Genomic DNA, 22,223 nt, shown 5'->3' on the forward strand with positions numbered 1-22,223 from the left:
GCCGCCATGGCGGCGGCGCTGAGGCTCGGGGCCTTCCTCCTCCTTCTCCCGCTCCGGGCAGCAGAGCTGAGCGCCGAGCCCGCGGCGACACCGGACACCAGCGCTGCCGCCCCGGCGCGGCCACGCAGCGGGCCGGCCCCGGTCACGGACGGTGGGTGGCTGGTGGGGTAGGGTCTGTGAGGCACCGGTGGCTCATCCGTTACCACTGGGCCCTTGGTCCCCCTCTGGCTGCCACTGCAGGCGCCCGGTGCTGCGACAAGACAGGGCGGCGGCTTCCCTGCTTCTCCTTGGGGATTTACAGGGGCTGTGGTGCAGGGGGACCCCGAGCACCCCACTTCAGCCAAGGCTCGGAGCCTCCTCAGAAAGGCAGGCTGAGCAAGGCCCGACACAGCCCTCGGGTACTGGGCACGCTGATCCTGGCACGCAGAGTCCTGGGAGCCGGCGCTGATGGAGGGCAGGCTCTCCAGCCCATCCAGCACTCTCTGAGCCCGCAGGACACAGCTTGGCCTTGCAGAGGAGACCCGGGCTCGCCCGCTGTGTTCTTGGAGATCTCCGCTTACACACAATGCTGGATGCGCACGCTGTCTGCCCCAGTACTTCTGATTCATCCCCTGCTCTCTGGATATATAGTGGTGCTACAACAGTATAGATCACAAGTTTTTGTTACTGTGCTATCAGATGTTTCCCACTGTCTTCTAATTGGCAGGTCTACTTTTATCTAACTTTTGATTTCCCAGTGTTGTTGCCATAAGTTCAGCTTCTCTAGATTACTTACCAAATTATTGTCCTAGCGTGTACCTCCTTTGGGAAAAGAGACTTAAATCCCTGATCTCAGAGACATAACTGTGCAATTTAATAATCCATGTTTAAACTTCTCTTGTTTACAAGGTGAGCTAAGAATTGCAGTGCTAAGCTCGGCTAACAGAAAAGTCAGAACTTCAGAGATTCCAGGAAATGCCTGGATACTGTTCAGATGGTCAGAGAACATCTAGGAAGCTGCAGAGAAACGGGCAACAGTCGAGTTGAAATAAAATAAACGCTAGTTACAAAAATGAGTGTTCTTTGAATGTCTTGCCTGTGGAGCGCCGGTCTAAATTTTCTTCATTCTGTGCTGTTCTTAAGAATAGAACAGCAACTCTCCTAAACAGTTCAGTAGAGTAATAGCTGCTTTTTGAATTTGTAAACTTGAAAACCTAAGAATGTTTTAAGAAGTCACCAGATGGATTTTGTCGAGACATTTTACAATATTGCTAGCAGTTACTTTCTGCATTATTGCAATATTTCACAGAATCTAAAGACAGAGAAAAAACAACTTATTTGAAGTCAGCTATAATTATGTTGGCACATCAGGAAAATGTACTACTGAGACAATATCCTGGGACATTCTCAGTACTTGTAAACATCTCACTGCTCTATCACAAGGTTGTTTTTGTGTTTTTTTTTTTCCCAATAAGCTAAAACAAGCAGATAAGCATACCTTGTTTATATCTCTTTTTTTTTTTTTTCATCTCCAGGGCCGAGTATATTTTCATACCTTCAAAATTCCTATTAAGTTGCTTTTGTGTTGATTTCACAGGGAACACACCATCACATTTTAGTATGCCCTTGGTTTTGTATTGTGTTCCAAATAGATTTGCTAAGTAGCAGAAAAGATGGCTTTTAAAAAGAACTTAAAAAAAGCACGTGAATTTGGATAGAGACTTTTGTCCATTGTCAAAAATAAGGCGAGGTGAAAAATGAAAGTGTTAGGGAACATGCTGTAATGTGTAAAGTTCTAATTCTAATTTAAATCTCTCCTCCAGTTGCCAAGCTGTGTGTTTGTGATCTGTTGGTGGCACAGTGTGATGTAAATTGCTGCTGTGACCCTGATTGCAGTGCAGCAGATTTCAGTCTCTTTACTACTTGTTCGGTTCCTATTGTCACGTAAGTAGATAAATAGCTACATGAAACACAAAATCTTGTTTTATTTGTTGCTTACATTTGTAAGAGCTCTATCCTCTCCTCTCACCAATTCCTAACCCCCCTCTCCCCTGCCATCCTAACTCCTGCCTACGCTTTCAGCAGTTCTTCCTCCACTAGACCTGTAAACTTTTGGCTCCAACCAAGTAGAACAGCAGATTTGCCTCCCACCGCAGCTTCTCCTTGACTAAACTCACATTCTTGGCTTTTCTCCCGTTTCATTGTGCTGAAACACTTAGGTGGTAATGTCTTCTGTTGGGGAAAGAATAATACATCTTTACACTTTCATCAATATGATGCAGCGTCTGAAAGTTAAGAAAGGCGATACCATGCGACCATCTGGCCACCTCCATGGGTCATCAACAATTTATCAGTAACCTCTTTCATGACAGTTCATGATATCAGCTAGAAACTTGATCAATTCAGGGCTTAATGAAGTAGTGAGAGCATCGTTCTGATCCTAGTTTTACAAGTCAGCCTCCCAGCCTGCTGCCTCACTGCCGGTCTGTCACTTCACAAACAGTAAAATGTAACATTATATCAATAAAGTAATGCCCATCGTTGTTTCTTTGCTGTTTACAGTCAGTTTATCTGAAAGCACTTTCACCCAATTTAATTTTCTCAAAAAGGAGTTAAGAAACCTCACTTCAAAATCGTACTGCAAAAATCTCATGGTGACTTCTCAGAACACTGAGTACAGCTCTTCAACCCACTTTCTGCATAAATTATACCAATCTGAACAGTGGGGTGCTTTGAAATTTGAATTAGCAGTCATCCCAGACTGTCTTTTCTTTTTATTCTTGCACACAATGACTACTGCTACCCATTTATAGATATTTATATATATCAGAAAGGTCTAATCAACGCCTTCCTGAGTGACAGTTTAATTGTCTCAGGTGACTATTCTGTCTTTGTCAACTAGAAGTGCTTAAAATGAAGTTGTGTTTCTTTCCCCAAATTCTTTTGTGTAAAATGTTCGTTTTGCGTGAAAATCCAATGGGATTTTCAATGTCTGCAAGTATTGCAGATCTCATTATTTACATCTAGATTTGTATACATTTGTATAATTGTGTTAATTACTGAAAGGGTTTGATCACTAGTATGTGGTCTCTGAAACAGCAGAAAAAGGTGTTTGATTGATGATGTGATCCTGCTAAGAAATGGAAAAGTTTAACTCCATCCTTAAAAAGTAATTTCTAACAGTAATTTCACTTCTTCAGTGTCTGTCCTTGACTGCTTTAACTCTGCCTAAGCACCAGTTTCCCAAGCATCATAATCTTGTCTTTCTAGCATGTGGGACACACCGGCACTCTTCAGGGTACGAACAGGCACATTCACTGTGCAGCCTGCTGGAGTTCTGGGCTGCTGTTGATGAGCCCATGGCACAAATACTACAAATACTTTTCCTAGGTCGGGTGGGTTATTTCGCCTCCCGGTTTCTCGCTCTGCCATTTCTTTTGTGTGCATCTTGAGTAGGACTTTTTCCTGCTCCCCCTGCAAAGTGAATATTATTCCAGTATTCATGAAATTGACCTTTTTTTCTGGTCTATGTGCATCACGTTACCCTAAAGATCATACTTCCCACTTGTGTTGTGTAAATAAAAACATTTCTGAGCTGCGTATAGCCCATGGTGCACCCTGCATTTGTGGTGTGGATCCCACCCAACTTGTCTTTTTGGCTCTAATGTTATTACTGTCAGTCTCTTACCTTTCTTCATGTTGCTGCTCACACAGTTTCCTCTGTTAGGTAAAACACATTGGAAAATTCTCTGTTCTTTATCAGTAAGCACACAGTATAAAACAGCATAAACCTTCTAAGGAGGTACAGTTGCTACACAAATTGTGTTAAAAAGAGTAATCTTTTTTGTGCTTTTTTCATGCTGCCTCAATACATGAAAAAAACTTTAAAATATGGCCCAAACTAACTTCTAGTGGATTATTGATTTTATTATTATTGTTTGCAGAGGTGACAGCCGTCTTTGTAGTCAGAAAGCTGCTCTATATTCACTTGATGTTGAAGCAAATCCACCAGAAATGGTATTTAAATTAATTGACCAAATCAATCCCAGTGTTTTCTGCATTCATGCTACGAACTGTAAGTAGAGTTGTTGCCAATATTAAGCATTGTGCTGTTATTTTTATAAGCTCTTTAAGTACCAGAGACAGACTAAAATTAGAAGTAACTAAGTCTGTCAGAAAACTGGTTATTCTGTATGCTCACAGTCCTTATGTTGTAATCCTTTCACTTGGGAAACTATGGAGTTAAAATGTCTCATACTCTAACTCTTAGTCTTCTCTGTTGAAAAAAAAGTTGGTGGGTTTTTTGTGTAAATAATTTAGCATCCCAAATAGATGACATTTAAAGTTGTCTCATGGGAAACTGACTCCTTCCCGATCTGTTACTGTAACTACGTAATAGGCACCAGTGGTACAAAGCCATTATTGCCAGCTTTGAAGTGACTCACAGGGAAGTAAGAAGTGATCAGTACTGTGTTCTCTTAATTTAATTAAGACTGTGCAGTAGTCTTCTGAATACTTAGCATGGAAACTGTAGACGCTAATTAACATGACTTTGTTTTGGAACATCTGATGTGGTTAGAAACCATGATTTTGAAAGAAAGGTACCTACCTCTTTCCTTAAGTTTTGTACTTTCCTGGACTTGGGTGAAATGTTGAATTAATGTACGCCTAGCTTTTCTCTTAAAGAAAAGCTGCATTTACATTCTTCTGTAACTGAGTCTTTAACAAATCCAGAAGGAAAAATTGTTACTAAATGCTGTTTCTATATCTCTTATCCTAACAGTTACCAAATTCTTTAAAATGTTTTGACAGATGAAAAAGCACTGTCCTTCAGTTCCCCTGAAATGCCTACTTCTGAAAATTTTGATCAACTGCTTAAACAGTTTGGAAGTGCTGCTTTCAGTGCTGAGCCTGGCAGCTGGAATAAGGACATAGATGCTCAGAATGCTTCTGATGCAAATGAAACTTACAGATACGAGGTAAATAATCATCTGGTTCAACTAGTATTAGCTTGTTCCGTAAAAGAACAAGTGAGCATTGTTTGCATCTGCCTTTAAAAAAATGCAGTTCTTCTGGAAAAGACAAACTTTATTTTGGTCTTTAAATATAGAAATGTAAAAATAAGAAGCGTAGCATTTTGTGTTAGCTTACTTAAAAAGTGAACTAAATTTTTAACATCTTTGAAAAATAAGTAGCGGTTTTGCTATTGTAAACATAAAGCTGTTAGCAGTGGCTTAAGAATTCATGCACAGTGTATACTATTGACAGATATAGTGTGAATAAGTACTTATTTTATTCAGATGTATTGTTAGCACAACTACTCTAAAGCTTTCCATGGGCTGAAACACACCTGTGTACTCGACTGTGTTGTTTTATTTGGCAGTATGGTGCTCCTATTCAAACAGTGGATGCATTTCTAAGACTACCCAGTCCTGTTGTCTCCTCTTGGTGCTCTGATGCGAATCCTGCAGGTTGGAAAATGCATTTGAATTCTGGTTTATTTGCTTTAGAGTATTCTGCTCTGACTCGAGCTTAATCAGTCAATGAATTGGTACACACACAAATGTAAACTCAGATAGAGGTTCATGAAGAAATGTTTTTCAAATGGCCGCTGTTTCTCTGGGGTTTTTTTAGACATAGATTGAAAGTTGTGTTGCATCTATATTAAACAAACTTAGATATTCAAGTCCTTGAGAGTCTTGTTAATAGGTTGTTTATCCAGCAATAAAACATTCTAATTGGTTTAATAAAATAGTAGGAGGGTGACACCGTGAGGGAAGAGGGTATTACACAAAGCAAGACCTAACTGCGCAACCTTTTTAAGATGTCCCCTTGGTACATGCATTCACAGCCTGAATGCAACTCAATACAGGCTTGCAGGCTTAAGCTCTATATATTGACCTTTCACACAGTTTCCTGAAAATCTGAAGAGGGGGAAAAAAGAAAACCACAAACCAAAGCCACACACCTTCATTTTCCAAACCTCACTGTTATTATTAAATTATGGTATTGTAACAATCGTCATGATGACAACAGGAAAACTGAAGTCTCTTGTGAAAGAAAATAATCTTATGAGATCTGAAAAATTAAGTAAAAAAATAATCTTCTTGCTTTTGTTGAGATTCTATTGTTAAGAAGTAATATTTTGTCTCATAGCATTTCTGGAGAATCTAAGAAAGTATCATTATGGCTCACATAAAACCTTATCTGCAATAGAAATTATGTTTACTTTCACTTTTGCTTATACTTGAGTTTCTGATATTGTTTTTATTTCTGTCTTTCATAATTACTCTTTAATTTTGGTTAGTAATGCTTTATTATTTTTTTTCAGGGTTTTTAGTAAACCGGGCTACAAAATGTACTAGATCAGTAAGTGTGGAAAAATGTAGCAACATACAAGCAGTCAGTATGCTGTTCTATATCAACTCCAGCATTTTAGCAGTAAGTATGATAATAAAACTGTCATCTAGCGGACCGTTGACGTTACATAACTTTTTGCATCTCCAGAATTAAGTAACTTCTATTTACTACAGGATATGGTGTTTTAATTTGGATTTTTAAATTGTGGGCTGGGGGAAAAAAATCTCCCTGTGTAACAGACTTTTATATGGAAAGCCTTTGGAAATGCTTTTTTACGTCACACTTTGGAAACAGAAGCATTTACTGTTCTCTGCTTAACCAACAAAAATAACAGTCCTGAAGAGACGAGCTTGTGTCACTGAGCTAATGCTTACTGCAGTGGCAGAAGTTTTGTGCTCTTGCGCATGTTCGAGCTTTTCCAAGAAGCCTGTTACCAGAGTGCATAATTCTAAGAAGTCTGGGTTTTAAAGAGTTGGTAAACCTTTGTACTTAAAGAAGAACCTGTAAGGTTTAATCCTCTGCATATACACCTTTCTTACAAGCCTCAGTTTTTTATAGTGAGGTATTGCCCTTGCGTGCTGAGCCTTCCTTATGCTCCTCAAAGAACGTGACCTTTTACCCCACTGAAAGCAAATTTGTTTGTATCCAGCCTACTACCAAATCCAGTCTGTGGTTATTTTTCAATGCTAATCTTACCTTTTCATTCCTTTTTGAACTGGAGGACTGTGTCTTATGTAGAAATAAATACCCTTTACAGATATTGAGGAAGACAAAGAAATCATGCATGCAAAATTGAAACTGAAATACAGAATACCTTAACCTGATAGCTCCTTCCAGAAGCTGAAGGTCACCAAGAAGCAGCATACTCTCCACCATTAAAACATTTTTAATTTATGTAATTATGAGTGACTGCCTAAAGAGCTCCTCCAGTCCTCCTCACAGTTTCCAAAGCTATCAACAGTGAAGGAAACCCTACTAAATAGTTCACGTTCTCACAGGTGGGATCATTCTCCTGATCTTTGAGGACCTCACTGAAATCAGCAAAGGATTGTTCACAAATGTTAGCTTTTGATCATCCCACTGTGGAAGAGGTGGAAAAAAACCAACTACCTCAGAAAGGCTTTGAGTGTTTCCACATGCACCCAGAATTTAGCGTTCTTGGTGGCTGCAGAATCAGAAAATAAAATGCATGCATCAGGACAGGCTCCAAGCAGCTGAATGCTTTTGAATTAAAAGATTAATCCCCCTTCCTCACTAGAACAGTACATAACACATTACCCACGTGCTGTTTGCCAGTTACGATGGCTCAGCTTAGGAGAGGTCAGACTCCTGTCCAAAGTACATTGGAGATTCAGGAAGGATCAGATGCAAGAACCAGAGAAGGCTGGAGAGACGCTAGAGAGGATCTACAGGAAACTCCCCCTCCCAAAGGGAGCTGAAGATGGGATGTGAGTGACAATAGAAAAGTGACTTGGTATCGGGGACAGGATGGTCACAGGGCAGAGCAGGAAGCCATTTCAGTGCCAGCAGGTGGAGCTGCTAGCAAAAGAAATGGCGAAATGCATCAACCCAGGGAGTCCTGCTGGGAGCCCCGGGTGAGAGGACTGGTACCGCAGTTCCTTCAGAAAACCCCACTGCTATGAGCCCGTGCTCAGTGCCAGGCTGGGCTGTTGCAGTTCAGCTATGGTGAGCGTGTGCTGCGCAGCTGCCAAAGCAACACGCCGCTGCCTGCCCCTGCTTGCCTCCCTCGCTGGTGGGAAGATGAGTCAGTGGGAAGCAGCGGTGCTGTCTGCCACCTACAGAAACATAATCTATCACCCCACTCACAGATAAATAGAATCTTAGGAGCGGTGATCATTCCCTCTACCTTAGTCAGAAACTGCATTCTTCCCTGAAGGACAAGTCTAATTTTTACAAGCACTTTTGTGCACCCAGCTGATACTGATGGCTGAGCTGTACATCAGGATGTTGATATAAATAAGTGACAGTGTCTGACAGCCCTTACCTGCATCACCTTTGGGTCTCCAGCTCATAGGATTGCGTTCTCTGCCGTGACGTTATGTGAGCAGACCGGTCTCTGTGTTCTGTCGTAATTCTGCAGAACTTGCAGAATTACCAGTTCTTGGTCCCTTCCCAAAGCTATGAATCAAACACTCAATGGGAATTCACAAAAATAAAACTTTTGACAAAATGGTCCTCTGTATGAGTATTTTTCAGTCCTGATTGATGAGCTTGGTCTGGCATTTCTGTCTTTCCCTGAAAATTTGGTGGATGTTTTCCAGTGGGGCAACTGTGCATGTCCACATGCTGCGTAACAAGAGGGATACTTGCTTCTCATTTCTAGAGATCATGAAACTACGGCCTCATTACCATCAGAATGGAACAACAAAAGCTCTCCATTTCTCTAGGTACGAACAGCCTGGCAGACTTTCTAAACTGGCAGTCTACGAATAGTTCCAAGTGGTTTTGCACAAATCTGCAATAGGAACAATGTTCTCTGACGCCCTCAATAGGCGAAACCTTATGATGCACAATAACAGCCATGCCAAACTGAGGTGCCTTTCTTGGGTCTCCTTTCTGGAGCAAGTAAACTTTTTCAGTGTTTCTTAGTTCTGAGCTGCAAATAGAGCATCCAAGGGAAACACTGGATTCATCTGCTACTTATTGAATGCACCGTATATTTGTTGGGAATGTAGTCAAAGCTAAGCCTGATGGAAAACTGATGGAAGTTCCTAAGAAATTTTCCAGTTACTGCCAGGGGAAGAAGAGGCTTGGACTGTAAGATTTTACCTCCTGGCCACAAAGAACAGCAATTATTTTCACACTGGCTGGATATTGTAGTGTATATCCAATCACTTTCACAATGTAAAATTTACTGTAATGATAGGGAGTTAAATAGGCAAATCAGTTAAACCTTAACTGCTTTACTTAACTGCCACTTGTAATAGGTCATACCTTTGCTGTTGTTTGAACTTTTTGTTTTATTCTCCTCTAGGTGCCCAAATCAAGTCAGATGGTAAGTATCCTTCTAAATTAGTTGGAACAGCTGGGGGCAAAATTCTTACTCAGTTACGGTCTGTGAGACTTTTTCACTGACTTCATCAGAATGGGGACTTTATCCTTAATCTTTAAATTAAAAAAAAAAATAATCTGTCACTTGCTATCAGTAATGTTACTTAGCAACTCCAAGATCATATGCTACCTGCAAACATTTAAGCCTGATGCATACCCCTCACATTAAACTCTGTCAAGTTACTTAAAAATAGAACCTTTTGTTGAACTTCAGCAATATATGTAACATAGCAGTTATTCTGAGGATTATTGACTGCTGTCCCTGTAGGAACAGAACCTAGAAGGGTCACAAACATAACAACACAGAAAAAGCAAAAAATAATTATACACAATATTCAGAAATGACGTGAATTTGTTTTTCAGGTTAATATTACTGTCCAGTCCATAGTTGTCCAGTCTCTGAATGGAATGCAGACTTTGCTTAATGGTAGCGATGTCCTCAGGCTCCCTATGATTTTGGATGAACTATGCATAAATATAGTTCTTGGGGTAGGTATGATGGTTCTTTTCCTCCTCACGTTCGATGGAAAGCATGTATGCATCAAATAAAATCTGATTCACAAATTACAAAGATGTGAGAAAGGCCTTGCACAGTTTCCATATATTATGACATCTCCAGAGCAAATGTGACAGGAGAAACACTGACTTTGGGATAAAAGAGAGTGTTTTGCAACAAAATAATAACTATATGCAACATAACACAGAGAGAGGATGAAATCCTTTTCTATTATTACTGGGTGTGTGTGACATAACAGACAATAACATGAGTTTCGAGTCTGCATTATGCTTGGGAGAAGATGACTTCAGGCACAGCAGTAGCAGAGATAGAGGAATACGCAGTGCAAATCATCTCATCTTTTCATCTTAAACAGGTGAACATTGGGCTTATGCTTAGAGGAGGTGTATCAAGACGGCTGTTGTGAAGAGGCTCCAGCCTCTGGAGACTATAGAGTATCTCTACCACGTAGTTGAGTGTATCTTAAGCAAGGAAGAAAGAAAACAATACATACTTTAAAATGCCTTTTTTTTTTTCTGGTTTCATACTCTTATGTATTTGTTCTAATTAATATCTAAAATGTTTAATTTTTAGGTGAGTTATCACATTACATACACAGACACAGGAGAAATAATAGAAGCAGCTGCTTCTTTTGTCTTGGGGGCAATTAACAAAGAAGCACTTTCAATACAGCAGAGCTTTGAAATCAGCTTTACTCAGGTAACTGCTAGAGATGTTACGGATGACTTGTTGAAAGACATTTAATTACAAAACTTATTAAACTTGAATCAGAACAATTGTTAGCAGCAAGGTAAAATGTAACTCGCCCTGGGTATACAAATGAGACAGCATTTCAGAACTGGGCAGTAAAGGTCTCCAAAGTCTGCTTTTCACATTTAAAAGAGTCGTGAAAGCAAAGCCTGCCCCAGTGTTAGAGAACTGTTACAATCTCACAGCAGTTTTACTAACATTGTTCAAGGCCGTTAATCCTAAAATAAGTGAAATATTTGTGTTGTCCAGCCATTTCAGTACAGGATAAGAACTAATACTGTGTATTTACGTTGCAGGTAAATACAGAGCCAGTTCCTCTCAGTGGTAATCCTGGTTATGTTGTTGGACTGCCTGTAAGAGCAGGCTTCCGGCCACAAGGATATCCTTTCCCTGTTGAAATTTTGTTTGCAGCATTTTTTCTGGTCCATCTTCACAAACGCTCTCTAGCATGGACATCTATAAAATGTATCTGTTCTTTAACAAGTGCAGAAGTGTGCTTTTTTGGGCTATGTTTTAGAAGTAGCAAATGACTCGGTCCTGACTGCAATCTCCTGGGACTTTTCAGTGAAGTAGATTTAGACCTCCATTGTACACTCTAGTTCTTCTTCTCAGTGTAAGAGGAGTCTTGAGCTATTATAGCATTTTCAGATGTATTTTAAGGATTTGATTAAGGATTCTTTCTTCATTATATTCATCAACTACTGAATTTCCCTTTACCTGTCTGTTACATCTGGCATCATTCAGAGTACTAACAAATACAGTCAACTTACCATTCTGCAAAGTACATCCCACCAGGACTGTTTGGCAGCACAGGAAGCCAGGACTCCAATATTATTTGGTTATAACATGATATCAGGCTGTAAGTTACGGTAAGAAGACTTTTAATTTTTTTTTTTTTTTTTAATTTAGTGCTTTTAACCCTCTGACAACCCTTTCTATTAGGATCTGTTCAGGTCCTGGCACATTTATTCTGCTGTAGCAGTATTTAATTATAAAAAATCTCATTTAATTAACAATGGTCTTTCTCTTGAAAAGATTATGTACATTAGCAACTGTAGCCAGAAGGCCTGTACAGCGCATGAGAGCAAGAAGAAATTATTACAGTGCCAAACCAATGGATTTTGCTTTAACTAATCTTTTTTCTTTTTCTTTTTTTTTTTTTTCCCCCTGTAAGAATTACTGCAGCTATGAAATGCCAGCCTTTGACTCAGACCCTCCTAGATTTACTGAAGGGACAAAACTTTCCTGAATACGTGGCCTCATTTGGAAATTCTCAAGCCCAGGATGTGCTTGACTGGGTGCCGATAACTCACCTCCACATCTCAGAACAGGTGAGTTACACCACTACCACCACACCACCCCCTTCACTCTTATTGTCCTCTCTCCTGAGATCTGTACCTGCATTGCAGCATCAGCTTAGGTTTCTCAGACCTATGGTGGGGGGGATGAAGAAACAAACTGGGGGAAAGTCCTCCTGAAATACTGACAAAAAGAGGAGTTTCACTCTTGCTGTAGAGGGCAGGTGCCTGATATCCAGGCACCCCAGTTACGCGTCAGGATCTGTTAGGTACAGAATGAGTTCTAGCCACACTTTAGAGCCTTGCTCTTCAGACAGGATGAAGCACAAGAGGTAAGGTTGAAAAGGTGAAGTAACAGAATCAGCGTTTCTCCTTGGTGCTCTTACGCCAGGTTAGGGTAAGATAGCAAGAATCCTTTACAGCACAGAAACGGTATACTTGAGCGACCCAAACACCACATTTATTCTTAGCATCTTCTATCCTAGCCTTTTTCCTCCTGATGCAGCACAGTCCCTGCTACTGGTGGTGGGCAGTGCTGCTTGGCACGTGCTGAATGACAGCATCCTATTGTGATTTAGCCCCACTCAGCAGCTAATATACCACACAGTCGCTTGCTCAGTCATTCTCCCCCTCGCTGCCTCCCCAGTGGGATGGGGAGGAGAATTGAGAAAAACAGAGAGGGATAACAGTAACATAATGAGAATATATGTAAGCATATAATTTACAGTACAATAGCTCACAGTGAATCCTGATGCCTGGCTCCCTCCTGCATAGCAAAACTCACCCCTCAGCACCATCCCCACTTTATACACTGAGCATGATGTCACACGGTGTGGAATAGCCCTTTGGCTAATTTGGGTAAACTGTCCCAGCTGCTGGCTAATTAGTAAACTATCCCAACTGTGTCCCCAAGCCACAGGTGCCAGGGCTGCAGCTCCTCTCCCATCTCAGGTAAAAATTAACTCTATCCTAGCTGGAACCAGGACACACCCCCTCACTGAGAGCTTGTATGTAGGTTTCTTGCGTGCTTTTGCAGCTAAACAGTGAATTATTTCTATAACCAGAAACTTGATAGTTCAAGAAGAAATACCTGAAAATAAGACTGTAGGCTTCCAGATTCTGCCCTGACAGAGTTAAGGATTTTCAGTGGTATTATTGAAATAAGTCTTCCTACTTCCTCCAGCTCAGCACTGTCATTAAGAGCCAAAGTCCTCCTCTGCTCGGGTAGAACAGTCCTGCTTGCGGTGCAGTTACAGAGTTGGTTTGTCACCTATGGAGAAGCTGCGGGGATGCCCCTGTGCCACAGCTGCGAGCACCCGTGCTGCTTGCACAGGCAGGGGTGCGGGGCACAGCATGGCATAGTTGCTCTGGTAATCTCCCAGAGCAAGCTTTCTGGGGGCATTCTGCCAATTTACAGAGATAAATAATTAATGTGGTTCCTTCTGTACAAGTCAGACAATGAGAGAATTTATAACGCTTTTCAGAGCTCCTGCCAAATACCAGTATCACTTGAAATAGAAGTGAAGTGGACTAAATATGGATCTCTCGTCAATCCGCAAGCCAGAATAGTGAACGTTACAGCAGTGATCACTACCACCACATTGAAGCAGGTAGGTAATTAAATTGCAGGATTTAAGATCAAAAGGATGGCTTGTTTTGCTTAGGTATCAGCTGTGCAACAGTGTACTCGTTAATCTCTTTATGTAAAGGTAGCACCCCAGATTAGAATGTATGACACCCAACAGTTTCTGTTCCAGCTCAAAGACAACTGTGGGCTGCTTGCCAAAGCACACTTCAATAAAAATCTATACACCATTCATGAAAAGAAACATGGAACTGTATATGAAAAAAAACTTTTTACAAATAAGAGCTGAAAAATATAACCCAGTGCAAACAAAGCAGTCATACAAAGAGAAGCCTGAAGCTAATGACCATTTGTATTTTCATTGCAGCTTCCCTCAGGAAGGGAAAGGACTATTCCTATAACAAGTTCTGTTGTTTTCACTGATATTTCTTTGCCTGCGGAGCCAGGCTATAAAGCTTGGCCCACCATTAATGCCAAGTTACCCTTTGATTTTTTCTATCCGTTTGTCTAAGGTAAGCATGAATTTTTTTTTTTAAGCCATATTTCTGCTTTTTCTGATTTTTAGTCCATTTCCTAAAGAAGCAAGGTTTATCCAGTCACTGTGATGGGCCATCCATTCCTTCTAAATTATAGACAGACTGGGTTAAAATTGGCCAAGAGAGAAAGGGTGAGCTGTTGTGAGGGTTCTCAGAAGCGTTAGGGCTGAAAAAAAGCCCACATTAAGTGGAAAGTTCCCAATCATACTTCTGCAGAGAGGAAAAAAAAAGGTTGCAGTATGAACTTGATGGTGGTTCTAGCTGGCCAGTCAGCACACGTACAGCCACCAGCCCTCCAGCTCATCAGATGCTCTGAACCAGCGCTAGTCTGAGCTGCCTGCCTAGCGGCACGGAGGCAGGAGGGGAAGGGAAGAGCGCAGCGACATAGTATGGCTCCAAAGGAAAACAGGCTTCATTATTCTGCGAATAGCAGAGCTAAATTGTTAATTAATACAATCTGCTTTATCTGTTTTCTTAGATGAATAAGCCACATATTTCTAGCTCTTTTTCCCAAACCATTAATTAATTACCTTTCTTTAAAAATCCAAACAGTTAAATTATGCTTTCAGAAAAGCTTAATGACCCTTCCAGCTGACTCTGGCCTGCTACAGTCAGCACCTTTCAAAATTCCCACTTATTGAATCTTACTCTTCAACTAAAAAATAGTCTCACCCCAGGGGCCTTCTAGTACCTGAAAAAGTTTACATTGTGTTCACACTCCTGCCCGGTCCTTTAGAATATGCTTTCTAATGGCTTTTCTGGAGTCTGACTGTTCCCAGCAGTCCCCTCACCTACATCTGTCCTTACATATTCTAATTCTTTCAGTGTGTTGATTTATGAGCTGTGGAAACAGAAGGAACTTGGAAGCCCAGCGGACCACAAATGAAGTGGAAGAAGAGATGAGAGAATGCAGTATCAGAACTCAAATCTGCTGCTGAGAACAAGGTGCTGTTTGACGTAAGATGGCACGCGTTCACCTCTATTTTGGTGCCAAGTCTGATTATCAACTAAAGGAGTGGTCTGTTGGTACTATTGAAATGAGCGTTATATAAATAATAACATGGTACAAGCAGCAACAGAAATGAGGAAACTACCAACAATATACTTGGCAAAGAAGAAATGTACTGATGATGAACAGTCAGCTTGTAGAGAAGAAGTGACCTTTTCAGCTGAATTCTTATCATTTGTACTCCAAGTTTCTACCAGATGTTGCAAACAAAGAATATAATCACAGAAAAATTAAGTTATTTAAGATAAGCAGTACTTTCATGGATGTATGGGTTGTAAAGATGTGTCTTTATTAAATTATTTTGCAGTTTTGACTGTACAACTGTACAAAAAACATCTTACGAAATCACTGTTTACAGGGAGTAGGCACGATTAATTTTCCAGCAAAAGTATTTTTGCAATCCCAAAATCTCATCAAAATGTGGTCAAATAGAAAATGTTTACAGACAACACTATACAAGAGAAAGCAAAGAGACAGGAAAACCTTGCAGGTCAAACTGGGAGATTTCAACACTGCACTCTCCAGGGCAGACTTCCCTGCCTCCCGAAACTGGCCTCCTATTTTGGCTCGCTGATGAGTCCGTGCTGTTTTAATATCTTGTTAAGCCTCTCAATTTCTTGCTCCTGTAGGAGACAAAAGTCAAATCATTAATATAGATCCAACATTTCAGCAGTGGGAAGATCTGTGGGATCTGGAAAACTATTTTAAGGTATTTCCCTGCAGGAAAACAGGACAACCTGGCTAAAGTAAGTAGGACAGAGGTAGCCCTCATTCCTTCGCAACAGCAGCAGCTAAGGGAAGCACAGAGGACAGGCAGGGCTGCGGTTCTTCGGCCCCGCTTACCCCACAACTTTCTGATGAAGAAACCAAGCTGGCAGTGGCAACCTTGCAAAAGGATCGCAGGCCAGCTTGTCCTGGGGAGCGGCCGGCGGGTAAACCTCGTTTCAATTAAAAGTGTTTTCTTACCTTCTCTACACAGCTGTGTTCCAGTTGTTCAACCCTGGTTGCAAGTTTCAGGTTTGCTTGCTTTAGCTTGGACACTTGTTGTTCCGAGCGTGTCTTCACCGATAAAATGATTCCTGTGAACCAATTCACGGTGGATTCGTTTTACAATGCAGAACGGCCACGAGCAGGAAGTTAACGGTACACAGGCTCTGTACGCAAGGAGTTGAACGTGTTCCTCCCGAGCTCTGCTGCTGTCATCTCCAAACCACCCTTCCCAAGCGCTCTCCTTAATGAGCAGGGTTTGGAATCAGCCACCCTGGGGATTCAGATACCCGTACTCCGCTGGGAAGAGGCAGGCTGGCCTCTGAGCTGAATTAATCACTCAGACTGTCACTCAAATCCCGAATTTGAATTCGCTCCCTTGGCAGAGCCTGGGGGGGATGTAACTGGCAGCTTTGTTCTCAGGAGGGGCTGTGTTTTTGCTGATTTCATGTCGTTGGGAGCCTTGCTCTAACAGCAGCGCACAGCACAGCCTGGGGCACGCTCCTGGCCCCTTGTAAGGGGACATGGCACATCATCAGCTCCTCAAGGTTTTGGCTTCACCCTGCGTGGCTGCAGTAAGGACGTGCAGTTTCTCATTACAGCAGAGGTGTCACCTCTCTACCCAAATATTGTTAGGTTATTACATGTGAACTCAGCCCCCACAGCAAAGACGTTTTCTTCCCACCCCTTTCTGAAGGGAGGAAAAAAAAAAAAAAAAAAAGAAATCTTGGTAAGAGCATCAGGAACATCACGTTCTTCCTATCCGACGGAGCTCTCCTCCGGCTGCTGACAGAACAACGTGCAGGAAGGCAGGCACCCACGCGTGCCTGTGCTCCTGGTCCTACGAGCAGCAGGCTCGAGGTTTGGGGGTTCATTTCCCTGAAGACAAAGCAGCGATGCTGCTTATTTGCATTGATAACATCAACCAGTCCCCACCTGCCTGTCACCCGGTCCCCATCAAGCAACAGCGACGGAAGGCAGCGAACCGTGCCGAGGCTTAGGCGCACAGCGCCCGAAGCTGGGGGCAGGTTTTCTTTGTCCCCTCTGTTGCTCCGAGCGGATGGGGGGCACAGTGAGAAGCTTTGGGGAAAAACCAGGAGCACCCAAGGATAAGGAGATTTACTTGGAAATGCAATACTGGTCTTCTGCTGTAAAGCGGCGTGTTAAGAGGCACCGAGGTTCCTGTGGCTCACGCAGCTGTGCATGAATTTGGTTTCTCTCTGACTTTCACTCCAGACTAAGAGCCACAAGCCGCTCTCACTTCTGTCCTTTTCCCGGACAGATCCGGAACGTTCTCCCCACCAAAGTGGCAGCAGAGGGCTGCAGGTGATGGACTCGGCCCCAGCCATCCTTTCCTTTTGTTCCAACCAACGAGACGTACAGCCCCACCAAGGACAGAGCACTCACCCCCAGCGCACTGGTAGGCGCAGGGCAGCATTGGGGCTGAGGTTTCACGCAGGAATTGGCAAAAATCCCACCGCCACATTTTTTGAGTCCCAAAAGAGGGAGGAAGAAAATGTTTCCAGCTACAGTTGTTTCAAAGTGTCTGAATTTACATCTATTTGCATCGATTTAGTGACAACAGCGGAGCTGGTAAAGTCTGATTTGGGGACATTTTATATTCCTCTTTTTTTTTTTTCCAGTGAGCCCTTTCCATCCAAGCAAGAAAGCTCCCGAGTGAGATCAGGACGTTCTCTGGAGGGGCTGACAGACTCGCAGCAGAACACCAGAGCAGTAAAACCCACTCTGCTGTAGAGGTACATTCAGGAGGGCAGGGTTTTACCCTCCCCCCTGTTAAAACATTGCCAAAACAATCCTCCAGCACAAACTTAAGACATGAGCCATCCCCCTCCAGGAGGGAGGGATGCGAGAACAGATTCCGGGTTGTTTTTAGGGGAACGTGCCTGATGCTGCCGTACTAGAGCCGGGCATCTCCACTAGCCCGGGCCAGCTGCCTCATCACCGAGGCATGACACCAACGAAGCAGCAGATTGCTGCTGCTCCAAATAAATTACAGCCTAACTGAGGCCACACTCCAGCAACGAAAACCGCACGGGCAAAACACCGAGTTAACTCGGAGAGCAAGACCCGGGCATCTCGCAGAGATGGCTTTGAGAAGGGAACAAAGACGCAAGCCCATAAAATTTAGGTAAAGTTGGCAAATCCAACCCATGCAAGGGAAAGCTGCCGACCAGCCACACGCACCTACCATTGATAATCCTGGCCACGCGCCACAGCCGCAGGAGTATCAGGAGCCCCACGGCTTCAAACTCGTGCTCACGAAAGATGAGGACGACGTCGAGGATGAACGACACGACGACGACGATCCCGTCCAGCACTTCGAACTTGTGGTGGAAGAACTCCCGGCGGTAGACGAAGACTTTAAACCCCACCTCAACCAGGAAGATGGTTAAAATGGAAAGGGAGAGGTAATGGAAAACCTGGGAAAAGACATTGCAAGTTTAGGGCCAGAAAACCCTCCTGAGTACATGCAAGCAGGGCAGGCTGGAAAACCTCCACCGCTCAAGGGGATGGCTGATCTGACTCTACAAGAAGAAGGGCTGGGGACTTTTCTTCTGCTCTAAAGGACAACCAGAGCGAGCATGGCTGGGCAGCTGGTGGCTTTGGCTAAGCTGGACCAGGAGGTGTGAAGACGAATGGGAGAAGGGTGGCAAGTGCGATTCAGCTCTGCCTCAGCCCAACGAAACACGAAGCTGCTGCATGGGCCAGCGTGAGCCGAGCCAGGTCAGCCCCGCATGCTGCAGGGCTGTCACACGCATTCACCCTGCAAGACTTTTGTCCACGTGCCTACGACTGCCGGCTCAGCCAGGCTGGAGGTCCAGGTCTTGCCTGCCCAGTTGTCCTACCTAGCGGGCTTTGAACCAAAGAGAGGGAAATCACGGTTCACGTTGACATTTCCCTGCATTTTACCTTTGGCGTTATATTGTACTTGTCCGGATGGATGATTTTCAAGTCCATTAACAATTCCCCGAGGACCAACAAGGCATCCAGGATGACCAAACAGACAACCAGGATCTGTTGGAGGAAAAGAACCGATGTGAACCCCTTCCCTGCAAGGACAGATCGGCAAGAGGAGCCAACACAGCCTTCAGCTCAACGTGCCCCAACACCCCGCCTCCCCGATTCAGCCGGGTGTATTTCACCGAGCTTTCTGTTGCTCCCACCCAGGACTCCCACTCTCCCCGCCCCTGGTCGGTGGGTTATTCCTGCAAAGTCTCGCCCGGATGAAACCACTTGGCTCCCCACCAAACCCAGCCATTCCCCACCACTTGGCATCGGGAGGTCTTGGGGAGCTCGAACCACAGCAGAGCACACGCCTCCACCCATGCCGTGACGAGGGTGCACCGAGGCTTGTCGCCGCTCAGGAAACATCTGCGCCCGCTGCAGAGCCCCTTGTTTCCGACAGGACAGCCCAGCTCGGGGGCAGCAGCCACTCTCGCAGGCACCGTTAGTGCTCACAAGCTTGGCACTGCTTCCAGCCCACTGCTGCGTGCTTCATCCCACATCGGCTCTGCTGCCCCAGGCACCTTGGGCCAAATCTCGCCCTCATTTCCCCTTGTCCTGGGTTTGTTCTGCCTCACCTGAAACCTGTGGGAGCTGAAGAGCTTTTTCATCATGTCCTGGAAGGAGACACGGCTCCTGGTGGGCTCCAGCTTGATCTCCGAATCCAGATGCTTCTCTCCATTCTCCCCGACATCCTCCTCCTCCTCCCATTTCTGATAGTCATTGCTCCACTGCACGGGGTCATCCCCCACCACTGTGAAGTGCTTCAGGTACCTGGACATGACTCCGGATCACGCTGGCATCACCCTGCCAACGTCCGAGGGACAAGAACAGAGCGTCACCGCTCGGGGCCAACCAAAATGCCAAATCTCCCCCGTTTCACCACAGTGAGCGTGACAAGAGCGTGATGCTTCGTTCAGACGCAGACGAGCCTCGCTCGGGACGGGAAATTGCTTAACGGTGGTGCCGCTTGTTGTGCATCACCTCCCACGGCGCGACGTGGAGCCCCCGCCACCCTCCTCAGTGCCGTTTGCACCCCATCGTGCTGCTCTACGATGAGGAACTTCCTCGCGAGGTATTTCCAGACATCTCATAACATCTCATTGATTACAGGAGGAAAAAAAAAAGAAAAATCCCAGCCCTTATCTCGCATCTTGCAATACAAGAGGCGGCAGCTGCCGATTTCCCATTAGAAAGAGCCGTCGTGTTTCTGTTAGACACTGACCGACGGAGGGTATCGGTCAGGAGCTGGAAGCAGGCAGCTTCCTCCTCCCCTTTGTTTGCTCCCTCATCCCCTACGCGCCGGGGCAGGCTGCTCTCAGCATCGGGTCCAGGACAAACCTTCCGCTGCGTCCCAGAGCTGCCCTCGTCCCTTCGGGTGGCTGCGGTTGCAGCCCAGCTGCCCCCACACTAACTGGGATGTCCTCAGCCTCCAGCCACACCACCAAGCCGAAGAACCGCCATAATTTCCCGTCGTTAACATCAGGGGCCCCCGTTATTTCAGCCTTTGCAGGCAAAACAAGCAGGTGATCCCTGCAGTTCAGCCTGGCCGATGCTGTCCTCTCCCGTCTCTTCTCCCCGCACCCCCCAGCGCCAACCTCACCCTCGGGCACCCAGCGAGGGGCAGGCCCAACCCCAAACCTGCAGATGATCCCGGTGGCAGCTCGCTGCCGAGAACGGCCGCAGGAGAGGCTCTGTCCACGCTCGTGTTCTCCTGTCACAGCCCCCCCAGCTTGCCCTTCCTTTTTGGGCAACCTGGTGAGGCTGCCTGGCCCACGAACCCTGCCAAAAACGCTCCCGATGCCCGGGGACAACCAGTCCCCAGGGCCGGCGGGGCTCTCTGTGCATCTGGCCTTGGCCAAAGCCGGTTGGGAGCCCGGCGCGAGCCGCTCTTGGCCCGCGGGAGCTGCCGTGGCTCTGCCCGGGACCCCGGGCTGCACCCCCTGCAAACGGGGGTCTCGGGGGGTCCCAGTGGGATCCGCTCACAGCAGTGGGGGGTACTGGAGGGCACGTGGGCTCCGGGGACCCCTCCGGGGACCAAGGGACGGGGTTGGCCCCACGTTGCCATCACGGTGGCAGCACCTCGGCTCCCAGCCGCCGGGCGCTGACGAGCGGAGCCCCCAGAGCCCCCCGGCCCCGTGCTCGCTCGGGCCGCGGCGCCCGGACCCGTCGCCGGCGGATGGAGCAACCGGGACCCAGCTTCGGCTGGGGCTCCGCAACTTCCCCGAGCCCGCAACGCCGGCCCGCAGCGGGACGGAGCCCCCGGCCCCGGCGGGACCCCCGACGGGAAGGACGTGGCGGCCCCGGGGGGGGGCGCTGCAAACCCACCCCCTCCCCGGGCCGGAAGCCACCGGGCCGAGCCCCAGCCGCCCCCCGACCCCAGCCCCAGGCCCCCATACCGTGCGTGTCCCGCTGCACCCGCCGCCGCCCTGCGCCTCCGCCGCCGCTGCGGGGCCTCCCCCGGCCCGGCCCGGCCCCGCCTTCCCCGGCCCCGGCCCGGCCCCGCCGCCCCCTCCCTCCCCGCTGCAAGCGGGTCCCGGAGCCCCCGGGCCGGGATCCCCATCCCCATCCCCAGCGTCAGCGCTCCGACATTTTCCATTTTCCCCAACTTTTTTTTTTTTTTCCTTCCCCTGCAGACTCGCTGCGATCCGTCCCTGAGCGGGAGCTGCCGGAACAGGACACGCCGGATGCAGTTTAAACTTTTGTTTTGAAGCTTTTTTTTTTTTTTTTTAAATACCCACTCCGACAAAGCGAGCGGACATCCAGGACGGGCATGAAACGAAATCGTGAGCCCCTGCTGCCGTCAGAGCTCGGCTGCTGAGCAGGGACACAGATCGGTCCCACAATGTAGGTGGGGGAGCAGGGATCACAAGGATTACCGAAGTGTAAAGCCGGGAAATTAGGCCTGGATTAACCGGCCTCCATTTACATGCTCATATTTTATCAGAAGGCCTCTTCTTACTTAGGGTTCCACTCCGTCTTCAAACACAAGCTGGTTTGGAAAGCGCCCTGAGCAAACTCAGCTGCAGAAGGATCAAGGACCCATCTCTGTCACACCTCTGCTGGTACAAACCTGAAATATTTCTAATTCTCTCCTAATGAAGAA

The 22,223-nt window shown here is 45.6% G+C and overlaps 2 protein-coding genes across 6 annotated transcripts; one reads left to right on the plus strand and one right to left on the minus strand.

Moving 5' to 3' along the window:
- The first annotated feature begins 6 nt into the window (after window positions 1-6).
- On the plus strand, window positions 7-18,278 carry TCTN1 (tectonic family member 1). Of its 5 annotated transcripts, none has more exons than XM_086761869.1 (15): window positions 7-151; window positions 1,803-1,923; window positions 3,924-4,054; window positions 4,792-4,958; window positions 5,363-5,450; window positions 6,311-6,420; window positions 9,335-9,355; window positions 9,775-9,900; window positions 10,502-10,627; window positions 10,975-11,057; window positions 11,407-11,547; window positions 11,853-12,009; window positions 13,461-13,586; window positions 13,929-14,073; window positions 17,737-18,278. In XM_086761869.1, exons 1-14 carry the CDS (start codon window positions 7-9, stop codon window positions 14,070-14,072), a joined length of 1,686 nt encoding a protein of 561 aa, XP_086617995.1. In that variant the 3' UTR covers window position 14,073; window positions 17,737-18,278. The 5 variants fall into 5 exon arrangements, with proteins under 5 accessions (XP_086617995.1, XP_086617996.1, XP_086617994.1 ...); XM_086761870.1 differs by lacking the exon at window positions 17,737-18,278 and adding an exon at window positions 15,830-16,080; XM_086761868.1 differs by lacking the exon at window positions 17,737-18,278 and adding an exon at window positions 14,650-15,370.
- On the minus strand, window positions 15,373-21,573 carry HVCN1 (hydrogen voltage gated channel 1). Its single transcript, XM_086761873.1, has 6 exons — window positions 21,517-21,573; window positions 19,696-19,924; window positions 19,025-19,129; window positions 18,303-18,534; window positions 16,073-16,185; window positions 15,373-15,729 (listed from the first exon to the last, which is right to left on the minus strand). Exons 2-6 carry the CDS (start codon window positions 19,897-19,899, stop codon window positions 15,664-15,666), a joined length of 720 nt encoding a protein of 239 aa, XP_086617999.1. The 5' UTR covers window positions 19,900-19,924; window positions 21,517-21,573; the 3' UTR covers window positions 15,373-15,663.
- Window positions 21,574-22,223: the final 650 nt, after the last annotated feature.

Source organism: Chlamydotis macqueenii, chromosome 17 (genome assembly GCF_036417535.1).
Source record: "Chlamydotis macqueenii isolate bChlMac1 chromosome 17, bChlMac1.mat, whole genome shotgun sequence".
Lineage (NCBI taxonomy): Eukaryota > Metazoa > Chordata > Aves > Otidiformes > Otididae > Chlamydotis > Chlamydotis macqueenii.